Raw genomic sequence first — 13,745 nt, forward strand, 5'->3', positions numbered from 1 at the left:
TCAACCTTGTTGTCAAGAGACTGGACATTGGCGAGAAGAATGCTAGGGAGTGGTGCACGATGTGCCCGTCTCCGGAGTCTGACCAGAAGACCGCCTCGTTTCCCTCTTTTTCGGAGTCGTTTTTTTGGGTCGCTGCATGGGATCCATTCCGTTGTCCTGTTTGAAAGGCAGAACACAGGATCCGCGTCGCGAAAATCATATTCTTGGTCGTACTGATGGTGCGTTGACGCTGATCTTATATTCAGTAGTTCTTCTCGACTGTATGTAATGAAACCTAAGATGACCTGGGGTACTAATGTAAGAAATAACACGTAAAAAAAACAAAAAACTGCATAGTTTCCTAGGAACGCGAAGCGAGGCGGCCATCTCTGTCGGCGCCGGAAGGAGGGTGATGGTGTGCTGCATCAGATGACCTGGCCTCCACAATCCCCCGACCTCCTACAAATTGAGATGGTTTGGGATGAGTCGGACCGCGGAGTGAAGACTGTTGAAAAAGCATTCCAGTTGAAGCTGGCTGAGAGAATGCCAAGAGTGTGCAATGCGGTCATCAAGGCAAAGGGTGGCTATTTGAAGAAACTCAAATGTAAAATATTTTGGTTACTGCATAATTCCATATGTGTTCATAGTTTTGAGGTCTTCACTATTTCTACAATATAGTAAAAATAAAGAAAAACCCTTGAATGAGTAGGTGTTCTAAAACTTTTGACCGGTAGTGTAGTTCTTAACTTGTCTACATTTGGCAAGTTTACCAACAAATTTGTGCTTTCCATCAGGCCCGTCGTGGCATTTTGTTACCTGACATGTACTTTACTTGCATAAAACGGTTGGATGGAAACCTGTTTACTCACAGCTTTTATATAGTAATCAGGGAAATACATTCTGAAACAGGAAATACAAAGGGTTCAAACATAATCCTTTTTGATGAAAGTTATAAAAACACGTTTTCCATCAGAGCTGGCCAGAAAAGTGACATGTGAACAAATGGATCAATATCCCTGTGCATTTCATGAGATTTATACATAGCATTTCATTTCTCTGATATAGCCTACTGTATCTGTAGTGGTGAAGGTATGACACTTTGGAGCAAGATTAGCCTTCAATTTTAAAATATAGCTTGAAGAGGTAGGCCTAAACATCATGTGTTTAGTCATTTGCCAACAAAAACGTAGGCTTCATTGTTTTGGGGGTTATGATAATAACGTCACTTGTTTTTCTAAAGAGAATTGTTCCGTCCTACAAATTCAAGCGGTTGATTTATTGTAACTTCCCTTTATCTTAATTAATATCTTGATTACTATGTTAATCATCCCTCATCTTATTACCACAAACTAAGCCTCTAAGCACGAGGATTGACTTCAAAGTCATTGTCTGACAAATCCAATTGAACTTTTCAGTTTGACTCAATGTAGTCAAGAGGGACAGTCATTGTACCAAATTATATTGAGAAGAGAAATGGGCCTAGTTGCTTTGAATTAAATGGGATTAAAAACGTGTTATTTATTGAGCTTGAATTGCAGTCATGTAATAGCCTAGTCAATGGCCTATAGTCTGGATTGAAGAAACTATTGAATGCCAGTTAGAATCTGACATATTTGTCAAACTCATGGAGCACAACCCTTTGCATTTTCAATTCAAAATGAGATGTGAATGTTTTGTCAAAGAATGGTGCAATGAATGTGTTCTCCCATATGCCTTGTCCCAGGTCAGTGGCTTCAGGCCTCAACTCTCCTGCCAAAACCAACTCCATGGAGAAAAAGCTTCATATTAAAAGCAAAGAACTTCAAGAAACTCAAGACAAATGTCACAAGGTACTGTACTGCTTATTTTATTTATTTATTTATTTATTTTTCCTGGAAATGGGCCACATGTAAATGATTGTGAATGGTGGTCTATATCTAAAGTCTCCAGGCACTATTTAACCTGAATGTAAACTAATCTTGACACTCCAACAGTATTCACCTTCTCCGATGAGTTGTTTTTACACACTGATTTTTAAATGATCTTATTGAAATATCTCATTGGAATCCGAGAGAATTAGGAGGTTGTCGTGGAGTTATAATGTCCATACGTCAGCGTAGCATATGCATGGCATACTCTCTAGATGGATATTGATTTGAGTGCTATAATAACCAATATAGTAAAAAATCTGCTTTTTAACCAAATTCATTACTGTTAATTAATTATGTATTGATTAACAGATGGGGCAGGAGATCTCTCGTGGCATTTACTGTGACATGGGGCAAACGTTGAACTCCTTTTGAGTGACTATCTCGTCTCATTTGACAAAATGTGTACAACTCTGAGAAATAAACATTTCTATATACAGTGGGAGAACAAGTATTTGATACACTGACGATTTTGCAGCTTTTCCTACTTACAAAGCATGTAGAGGTCTGTAATTTCTTTATCATAGGTACACTTCAACTGTGAGAGACGGAATCTAAAACAAAAATCCAGAAAATCACATTGTATGATTTTTAAGTAATTCATTTGCATTTTATTGCATTACATAAGTATTTGATAAAGCAGAACCTAATATTTGGTACAGAAACCTTTGATTGCAATTACAGAGATCATACATTTCCTGTAGTTCTTGACCAGGTTTGCACACACTGCAGCAGGGATTTTGGCCCACTCCTCCGTTCAGACCTTCTCCAGATCCTTCAGGTTTCGGGGCTGTCGCTGGGCAATACGGACTTTCAGCTCCCTCCAAAGATTTTCTAATGGGTTCATGTCTGGAGACTGGCTAAGCCACTCCAGGACCTTGAGATGCTTCTTACGGAGCCACTCCTTAGTTGCCCTGGCTGTGGGTTTCGGGGTCGTTGTCATGCTGGAAGACCCAGCCATGACCCATCTTCCATGCTCTTACTGAGGGAAGGAGGTTGTTGGCCAAGATCTCGCAATACATGGCCCCATCCATCCTCCCCTCAATACGGTGCAGTCGTCCTGTCCCCTTTTCAGAAAAGCTTCCTCAAAGAATGATGTTTCCACTTCCATGCTTCACGGTTGGGATGGTGTTCTTGGGTTTGTACTCATCCTTCTTCTTCCTCTAAACACAGCGAGTGGAGTTTAGACCAAAAAGCTCTATTTTTGTCTCATCAGACCACATGACCTTCTCCCATTCCTCCTCTGGATCATCCAGATGGTCATTGGCAAACTTCAGACGGGCCTGGACATGCGCTGGCTTGAGCAGGGGGACCTTGCGTGCGCTGCAGGATTTTAATCCATGACTGCGTAGTGTGTTACGAATGGTTTTCTTTGAGACTGTGGTCCCAGCTCTCTTCAGGTCATTGACCAGGTCCTGCTGTATAGTTCTGGGCTGATCCCTCACCTTCCTCATGATCATTGATGCCCCACGAGGTGAGATCTTGCATGGAGCCCCAGACCGAGGGTGATTCACCGTCATCTTGAACTTCTTCCATTTTATTATAATTGCGCCAACAGTGGTTGCCTTCTCACCAAGCTGCTTGCCTATTGTCCTGTAGCCCATCCCAGCCTTGTGTAGGTCTACAATTTTATCCCTGATGTCCTTACACAGCTCTCTGGTCTTGGCCATTGTGGAGAGGTTGGAGTCTGTTTGATTGAGTGTGTGGACAGGTGTCTTTTATACAGGTAACGAGTTCAAACAGGTGCAGTTAATACAGGTAATGAGTGGAGAACAGGAGGGATTTCTTAAAGAAAAACTAACAGGTCTGTGAGAGCCGGAATTCTTACTGGTTGGTAGGTGATCAAATACCTATGTCATGCAATAAAATGCAAATTAATTACTTAAAAATCATACAATGTGATTTTCTGGATTTTTGTTTTAGATTCCGTCTCTCACAGTTGAAGTGTACCTATGATAAAAATTACAGACCTCTACATGCTTTGTAAGTAGGAAAACCTGCAAAATCGGCAGTGTATCAAATACTTGTTCTACCCACTGTACAACTCTGAAAAATAAACCTTTGAGTCACGGTATAATAGCTAGCTTCGGTGTCCCTTGTGGCTTCCTTCCTAGATGGAGCAGGAGATCTCTAGGTTTCAGCGCAAGATGACTGACCTGGAGTCAGTTCTGCACCAAAAGGATGTGGAGCTCAAAGCCTCTGAGAACCAGAGGACCATCCTGGAGCAGGACCTGGCCACCTACATCACTGAGTGCAGTGTGAGTACCTAATGCTATGTGTCCATCTGAAACTATCCTTACGGTTACAGCCATTTTGCTAGAAAAGTAATGTGTTAACTCTGTGTTCAAATATCTAGTTGCATATCAACACAGTTGAGTGCATATTGGACAGTGGAGTGTCTCTTACATTCTTTTTCTTCATTACAACCTTGTTAATGCGTCCCATATAGTTTAGTATATGCATGACTGATGATAATGCGGTGTCGTCATGCATTTCTCCATTTGATTAGAGTAGACCTACCGCATTATAGGGTGATATATTTGAATGCGTTGTGATTTATTTACTGTGTGTGCGTGTGTTAATTGTGCGTGTGTTTCCACAGAGCTTAAAGCGCAGCCTGGAGGCAGCCCGTGTGGAGGTGTCTCAGGAGGATGACAAGGCTCTGCAGCTGCTGCATGACATCAGAGAGCAAAGCAGCAAGCTGCAGGAGATCAAGGAGCAGGTAGAATCACACTTCAACTTTGTCTTCACTTCATCAACCCCTTCCTTACCAGTGAACAGCATGCTTACTGAGTTTTCACCCAGAGGGCCGTATGCATCAAGCATGCGAGAGCAGGGCTCTACAGTGCAACCATTTTACTTGCAAATGCGCCGAAATACTTTGCTGTGCGGAATGGAATTGTATTTTAGAAGCTATGTCTAATATCACAAATATTTTTCAGTGTGCGCCTACATCTTTCAACGTAGCTGCACACGTGTTCCTTGTAAAAACAAGTCAGCATAGAGCCCTGCAGAGTATGAGTTGGATCAGGTCATGATGTGAAAGGCCAAAACTGATCTTTGATACATACAGCACCAAACCTACTAACTAACCCTCTGCCTTTCTGAGTTGTATGCGTCACACAACTAAAATTGTGTCCCAAACTCAAGACATGTCCTCTAGAGGTTCTAGTAAGGGAAACGCCATTTTGTAGACTTTCCCAAAATCTAGAACACAGACAATTCACTCCTATGTCTATGATCAGGACTCTTGCATTTCAGGGAAGTTAGGAACCAATATACACAGGCAGTTAGGAAAGCAAAGGCTAGCTTTTTCAAACAGAAATTTGCTTCCTGTAGCACAAACTCCAAAACGTTCTGGGACACTGTAAAGTCCATGGAGAATAAGAGCACCTCCTCCCAGCTGCCCACTGCACTGAGGCTAGGAAACACTGTCACCACCGATAAATCCACGATAATTGAGAATTTCAATAAGCATTTTTCTACGGGTGGCCATGCTTTCCGCCTGGCTACCCCTACCCCGGTCAACAGCCCTGCACCCCCCATAGCAACTTGCCCAAGCCCAAATTCAGATGGCTGATGTTCTGAAAGATCTGCAAAATCTGGACCCCTGCAAATCAGCTGGGCTAGACAATCTGGACCCTCTCTTTCTAAAATTATCCGCCGCAATTGTTGCAACCCCTATTACTAGCCTGTTCAACCTCTCTTTCGTATCGTCTGAGATCCCCAAAGATTGGAAAGCTGCAGCGGTCATCCCCCTCTTCAAAGGGTGAGACACTCTAGACCCAAACTGTTACAGACCTATGTATGCCCTACCCTGCCTTTCCAAGGTCTTCGAAAGCCAAGTTAACAAACAGATCATTTCGAATCTCACCGTACCTTCTCCGCTATACAATCTGGTTCCCGAGCTGGTCATGGGTGCACCTCAGCCACGCTGAAGGTCCTAAACAATATCATAACCGCCATCGATAAAAGACAATACTGTGCAGCCGTATTCATTGACCTGGCCAAGGCTTTCGACTCTGTCAATCACCACATTCTTATCGTTGGACTCAATAGCCTTGGCTTCTCAAATGACTGCCTCGCCTGGTTCACCACCTACTTCTCAGACAAAAGTTCAGTGTGTCAACTTGGAGGGGCTGTTGTCCAGACCTCTGGGAGTCTCTATGGGGGTGCCACAGGATTCAATTCTCGGGCTGACTCTTTTCTCTGTATACATTATTGATGTCACTCTTGCTGCTGGTGATTCTCTGATCCACCTCTACTCAGACGACACCATTCTGTATACTTCTGGTCCTTCTTTGGACACTGTGTTAACAAACCTCCAGACGAGCTTCAATGCAATACAACTCTCCTTCCGTGGCCTCCATATGCTCTTAAATGCAAGTAAAACTAAATGCATGCTCTTCAACCGATCGCTACCCTCACCTGCCCGCCTGTCCTGCATCACTACTCTGGACGGTTCTGACTTAGAATATGTGGACAACTACAAACTCACACTAAGCATCTCCAATCCAAAATTAAATCTAGAATCGGCTTCCTATTTCGCAAACAAAGCATCCTTCACTCATGCTGCCAAACATACCCTCGTAAAACTGACTATCCTACCGATCCTTGACTTCGGCGATGTCATTTACAAAATAGCCTCCCAACACTCTACTCAGCAAATTGGATGCAGTCTATCACAGTGCCATCAGTTTTGTCACCAAAGCCCCATATACTACCCACGACCTGTATGCTCTCGTTTGGCTCGCCCTCGCTTCACATTCCTCACCAAACCCACTGGCTCCTGGTCATCTATAAGTCTTTGCTTGGTAAAGCCCCGCCTTATCTCAGCTCACTGGTCACCATAGCAGCACCCCCCCGTAGCACGCGCTCCAGAAGGTATATTTCACTGGTCACCCCCAAAGCCAATTCTTCCTTTGGCCGCCTTTCCCTCCAGTTCTTTGAAGCTGGAGACTCATATCTCCCTCACTAACTTTAAGCATCAGCTGTCAGAGCAGCTCACAGATCATTGCACCTGTACATAGCCCATCTGTAAATAGCCCATCCAACTATCTCATCCCCATATTGTTATTTATTTTTTGTCTCCTTTGCACCCCAGTATCTGTACTTGCACATTCATCTTCTGCACATCTATCACTCCAGTGTTTAATTGCTATATTGTAATTAGTTTGCCACTACGGCCTATTTATTGCCGTAGTGACCTAACCTTGCCTCATTTGCACACACTGTATATAGATTTTTTCTATTTTGTTATTGACTGTACGTTTGTTTATTCCATGTGTAACTCTGTGTTGTTGATTGTGTTGCACTGCTTTACTTTCTTGGCCAGGTCGCAGTTGTAAATGAGAACTTGTTCTCAACTTGCCTACCTGGTTAAATAAAGGTGAAAAAATAAATAATAATAATGTAACATCCTGCAAGCACTGAATGGTCATTGAGCACCTTAGTTCATTTTGTAGCCTGGGCCTAGCCAGTCCAGTGTTACTTTTCCACTCTCTCATATCTACATTGTAAGATCATACAGAATGCCTTTTCATATTTGCAATGCATAATGCATATTTTTTTATTTAACCTTTCATTTAACTAGGCAAATCATTTAAGAGCAAATTCTTACTTTACAATGACGGCCTACACCGGCCAAACCCTCCCCTAACCCGGACGACGCTGGGCCAATTGTGTGCTGCCTTATGGGACTCCCGTTCACAGCCGGATGGGATATAGCCCGGGATCAAACCAGGGTCTGTAGTCACTCCTCTAGCACTGAAATGCAGTGCCTTAGACTGCTGCGCCACTCGGGAGCTGGATGTGCTCTTTAATACAGTATATGTGCTCTTTAATACAGTATATCTGCTCTTTAATACAGTATTATTGCACTCATCACTAACTGTACAGTATCATTGTCTTTATTACCTTATTCTGTGACCCTTCGCGTAAATACTGGTCGACAAATGAGGCTCATACCCACACACTTTGTCATAGAGGGTATGGCTTTATTATGCGGTCCTTTGTAGTAGACCTGGGAATTGCCATGGACCTCGCAATATTATCATGATACTTGGTGCCGATACAGTATGCACTGTGACTCTCACGATTTGATATGTTTTGGGATTCGATACTGTGATTTTTATTGCGATTCGATGTTCTGAACATTTTGCTAACCATACGTCTGCTGCAGAGGGATGAGAGAACACGTTTTGATCAGTCATGGAAATGAAATCTCTGAAAACAAATTAACTCCGAGTTTTGGTAAAGGTACAGCCAACTAGCAAAAATAATATTGTGACATTGTCAAAACGATACGATATATCGTTAAAAAAAAATAATATCCAGATATGCAACTGTATTTCTGTATTCCCCCCCCATCACTACTTCGTAGCTCAGTTGGTAGAGCATGGCGCTTGTAATGCCAGGGTAGTGGGTCCGATTCCCGGGACACCCATATGTAAAATGTTGCACGCATGACTGTAAGTCGCTATGGATAAATGTGTCTGCTAAATGGCATGTATTATATTTAGAACTCTGTGTCCCTTTAAACAAAGATACAAGGAGCTACACACACACACACACACACACAAAATCCTTTGTAGAAACTAGCCTAGCGTACCTCTGCAGTCTCTAACTCTCTGGTCTGGTGTGAATCTCTGGGTGATTGTCTGTAGTCTAGGAGCCAGTGATTGGTCTAGGAACCAGTGATTGGTCTAGGAGCCAGTGATTGGTCTAGGAGCCAGTGATTGATGCCCTCTGAGGCAGGCAGCAGTGTGAGAGAGTGTTCCACACCCAGAGTAGGGATCAGCAGGCTTAGCAAGCCTCTCTTTGTCTGTGATTCATCCTCTCCACATGCTCATGTACTATAGAGCGGCAGGTAAGAGGCTTTTAACCCCACCGTCTCAATGAGAGGCTCATTCTACTGCTGTTAGTATAACAAGCCAGCTCTTGTCGGATATTATCAACAATATTATTAGAAGCGGGTATGTGTAAATCATGAAGGGAAAAGACTAACGAGGATTTTTATTTTGACAGTGTGATGATTATAAGGATGATGTTTTCCGTCCTGAAGAGTGGATGTCATTATAGTAATTATAAAACCTTTTAAAATCCTCCACGACAACTCCGCAGAAACGATGAGCCAGTCTCTCTCACACACACACACACACACACATTCATGAGACTTTAATTCCCTGGGGCCCAGAATATGTTCATCTTGGCCTGCATACAGTATAATGCTCTTGAACTACTCCTGACATTTTATTTTCCCTGTGCTCCAGGAGTATAATGCCTAGTTAGAGGAGACAGACACACACACACACCCTGAACCCTTGTCTTTCTCTGTGCGCCCGGCCGTAGGAGTACCATGCCCAGCTGGAGGAGATGCAGGTCACCATCCGGCAGCTGGAGGAGGACTTGTCTGCCGCCAGGCGCCGTAGTGACCTGTACGAGTCAGAGCTCCGAGACTCCCGGAACACCAGCGAGGAGCTCAAGAGGAAGGCTGTGGACTACCAGCAGAGGATCCAGAAGGTGTGTGAATACTGAGTAGGACCTCCATGGAGGTGAATGCAGGTGCAGTCGGAATGCTAACATGTCGGATTTCTGTCCCCAAGGCGAAGGAGCAGGGTAAAGCTGAGGTGGAGGAGCTCCTTTCCAAACTGGAGAAGGTATGCCGTCCTGTCCATGGGTGAACTGTATTGTGGATTACTCTTCAAAAATCTTTGGGTGTCGAATCGTCGTTTTGTATAGTCCCGTAGAGAATGAAATGGATAATATCAATAATTGATGTATTGCCTTGCACTGATGCGTTTTGGCCTCAGCCTTCTGCAGAGATTAGGTCCCATTATTAATAGATACATTTCACACATTGACATTACAGTCAGCTAATCTTTCATACTGTTTTTCAGACCAATGCGGAACAGCAAGTGAAAGTCCTGGAACTCCAAGACAAACTCTCCAAGGTATATTTTCTAAAGTACATAGCGCACACACACACACACACACACACACACACACAGGGGTCCTGGATGTCACCGTAGAATAGCTTCGTGAGCCCAAATGAATGGTTAGTCATCAGCTGTCACCACTGTGGTCCAATAGGCACATACAGTTGAAGTCGGAAGTTTACATACACTTAGGTTGGAGTCATTAAAACTCGTTTTTCAACCACTCCACAAATTTCTTGTTAACAAACTATAGTTTTGGCAAGTCGGTTAGGACATCTACTTTGTAAACTTCTGTCCCACTGGGAATGTGATGAAAGAAATAAAAGCTGAAATAAATCATTCTCTCTACTATTATTCTGACATTTCACATTCTTAAAATAAAGTGGTGATCCTAACTGACTGATTTGTGAAAATGTAATTGGCTCAGGTGTGTGTAAACTTCCGACTTCAACTGTAGCTTTGATTAGCTTCTGATGTAATCAGTCATTGACATTCACAGTTCACTGAAGTTGTGGGTACAAACGTTTCTTGGCTAAATGGCAGTGCCATTTATTTATATTGTGTCATGCCCTTGCTGCCTGTGTTCTTGGGAATAAAAAGGCATGAATCCTAATGGGCTTTGTTGTCTCCACACAATGTCTAATTTGACTCTTGACCCCCAGGCGGTGAAAGCCAGTACAGAAGCCACAGAGCTGCTGCAGAACATCCGGCAGGCTAAAGAACGTCTGGAGCAGGAGCTTGAGCGGCTGCGCGGCAAGGCCGACCCCAGCGACTCCCTCCGACGACGTCTCAGAGAGACCGAGGTACGGTTGCTCATCCGTAGTTGTGTTTATGTAAAAAGAAAATGTATTTGTTTTTGAATTGTAATGATTTATTGTGTTACATCCATGTACTGTGTTTCAGTCACAGGAGGTTGGTGGCACCTTAATTGGGGAGGATGGGCTCGTGTTTATGGCTGGAACGGGATTAGTGGAATGGTATCAAACACATGGTTTCTATGCCCTTGATGCCATTCCATTCACTGCGTTCCAGGCGTTATTATGAGTCGTCCTCCCCTTAGCAGCCTCCACTGATTTCAGTGTTGTTGACAGTCATGTGGGTATTATTAAGAACTTGTTGTGTGTCCTGCAGGAGGGCAGGAAGTCCCTGGAGAACCAGGTGAAGCGTCTGGAGATGGTGGAGCGACGAGAGAACAAGCTGAAGGATGACATCCAGACTAAATCCCAGCAGATCCAGCAGATGGCTGATAAGATCTTGGTGAGAGCCAAGGGATAAGTCCCCTCTTAATACCCTGACCCCCCCCTCCACTCCTCTATCCCTCTCTATACTACCTTTATCCTAGAGCATAGATTAAAGCATGCACACACACACATAGGGAATGTCCTGCTTGCTGCCCCATGGCATGCACACACCCATTTCTCTCACTTTGGATGTCCCGCCTGCTGTCACGAGCCACGAAGAAACCACGGCTCACACAGGCGACGTCTTTCTTGACGCGCACCGGCCCGGGCTGCATGCCAACATGAACGGCCACCGCTACCACCGTGTCATGGATAAACAGCTCTTCCAAGCAAGTGTCTCTGTCATGGACTGAGTGACAGTGTGGATAGTGCTTTCATCCATATTTTGTTGTTTCATTTTGTAGGTCTTTGTTGTTACCTTGCATGATATATGGTGTGTGTGTGTTTGTTTGTACAGGAGCTGGAGGAGAACTTGAGGGAGACCCAGTCAACAGCCCAGCGGATGGAGGCTCACCTAGTCCAGAAGAGAGGCTCTATGAGGACAAAATTAAGGTAGAGAGGACGTTTTAAGTCAGCCTGCAAATCATGGTCTCAAGGGTATCTTTATGTATTGAAAAGTGTGGCCAAGTGAGCCTACTAGTGACTTGGCTTTCTCTGTCCCCCTGAACTAGGTGTACTGTTCGATTGGGCACACCATAGCAAAACAGTTTGCAACAGAAATAAATACATCTGTGTTCTTATTGGACAAGGTCAGGTAGTACCTTCGCATTGCACTACTCAGTTTCAAAACATTTTGAACACTGCCCAGGTTCTGGAGGCCCAGATGAAGGTGGACCTGGCAGACAAGGAGAGCCTGGAGTCCAAACGGGCCCAGCACGAGGAAGAGGCCCGGGAGAAGTGTAAACTCCTCAGTGAACAGAAAGCGGTAAGGCCAATTTTCACAAGGAGTAATATAACTAATACAATGTGTTTGACTTCTTTCTCTCTGCCAGGCTTATCAGTTCTGCTCAAGCAGGGAAACTGTGCTGAAAGACAAAAAAAAAATTAAACAAGGTGCAGCTGGAGAAGTTAACTAGCATACTTGCTTTGTACTTTTTAATTGGCTGCGCTCTTTGATTGTAGCCTGTTCCTTACTATATTGCTGCGCAAAGCTGTGTAGATTCTCCATAGAGTACTTGCAGGGCAGTACAGTCCAACACTGTTTGCTTTTTGTGAGGGGGGGAAATCTCTGCGAATATCAATGTGGTGACTGCAGCTAATAGAGGAGATGGGAAAATTGTATGACTCACATAGGCTACATGTTATAGAACAGCAGCGAGCCAATTAGACTCCCAATTATGGGGCCGTGTGGGCGAAAGAGCCTCCGAGACTTCTGCCACAGCTTCTGTTTGTTTGAGGACAGATTCTCTGACATGTTTATGGGCTAAGTTTTTGTTTGTTTGTTTGTTTTGTTTGGCGCTCCACTCAATTTGTCGAAGGGAATGCTGTCAAGACTGCGATTTTAATTCGGAGTATTCCATTACATGGGGTCACTCTGCAAAGTCCAAGCTTAAGTCTATAATCTAGTTAACGTGATGGACTTGAGTTATCTACCGCTAATAGGCTTTACGATCAGAGCCAGACAACATTTGACATTGACAGAAAGGGTTTTTGGTCTGAATGTAACATTAGCCTATGTATTAGTTTAGCATTTCAGTACTGGGCAAGTTCATGGTAACAGAGCAACACTGAGACTCAGATTTTTCACTTTAAAATGTACGTCAAAACAAAAACCAATGATTGCCAAGTTAAACGAACCATACAACTCTATACACAATCACACCGTTACCTCATCACACCGTTACCGTCGAATTGCTCTACAGCAGCTACATTTAGAGCCAAATATTTAATGATATGACTTTTATATTTACTCCCTGTCTGAATATATGGCTCTGGCTACAAATTTCAACCACCAAAAAAAGTTTTTTTTTCTCCAGATGTCTATTTTCATGGAAATGATAAACAATCAACACATATTTTTGTGTGCGATGTACAAATGCGGTCAAATATATTGTCACCCTTGCATTTTACATTAGAGTGCAATGGAGCAGAATGTTCTGTATTTTTCTTTTCAAAACTGGTTGGATGCCTATTTTTTTATCTATAGGCACCTGCAACTTATCACAGGTGTGAGAGATTACACAGTAAACGAGAATCATTGCCTGTGCAAACATATACTCGTGTAAACACCCACAGTTTTCAATGTCAACTTATTTTAGAAGAAAGACTGCAAGGGTGCTGATGCATTTGACCACATCTGTAAGCTGTAATCGTGCTTATTCGTAAATAGATAGAATCACATTGCATCCATGTCTCAATTATTCACACTCTGGCACAATTTTCACATTATGTTCCCTTAAATTGAAATGGAGGTGGGGAAAAAGGCCTTAATTTGATTTCATGGATCTAAGTGTGTTGTTTGTGTTGCAATTCCCTTTTTCCAGACCATCAACGCCATGGACTCCAAGATGAAGAATCTGGAGCAGCGGATCACCGAGCTCTCTGAGGCCAACAAGTTAGCCGCTAACAGTAGCATCTACACTCAGAAAAACATGTGAGTACCAACAGTAGCATCTATACCCAGAACACGTCTCTCACGTCACCCCGCTCCTCCGCTCTCTCCACTGGCTTCCAGTTGAAGC

The 13,745-nt window shown here is 43.5% G+C and overlaps 1 protein-coding gene across 1 annotated transcript in view; it reads left to right on the forward strand.

Annotated features, from left to right (window-relative positions):
• Nucleotides 1-13,745, forward strand: part of LOC115143003 (citron rho-interacting kinase-like) — a 56,464-nt gene that overhangs the window by 16,073 nt on the left and 26,646 nt on the right. The window contains 12 exon segments of the mRNA XM_029682958.2: nt 1,703-1,808; nt 4,001-4,144; nt 4,489-4,608; nt 9,237-9,407; nt 9,491-9,544; nt 9,785-9,838; nt 10,486-10,626; nt 10,955-11,080; nt 11,522-11,585; nt 11,588-11,616; nt 11,873-11,989; nt 13,548-13,657. Coding sequence (XP_029538818.2) covers nt 1,703-1,808; nt 4,001-4,144; nt 4,489-4,608; nt 9,237-9,407; nt 9,491-9,544; nt 9,785-9,838; nt 10,486-10,626; nt 10,955-11,080; nt 11,522-11,585; nt 11,588-11,616; nt 11,873-11,989; nt 13,548-13,657 — 1,236 coding nt within the window.

The sequence above is a fragment of the Oncorhynchus nerka genome, linkage group LG15, assembly GCF_034236695.1.
Source record: "Oncorhynchus nerka isolate Pitt River linkage group LG15, Oner_Uvic_2.0, whole genome shotgun sequence".
NCBI classification, from domain to species: Eukaryota; Metazoa; Chordata; class Actinopteri; order Salmoniformes; family Salmonidae; genus Oncorhynchus; species Oncorhynchus nerka.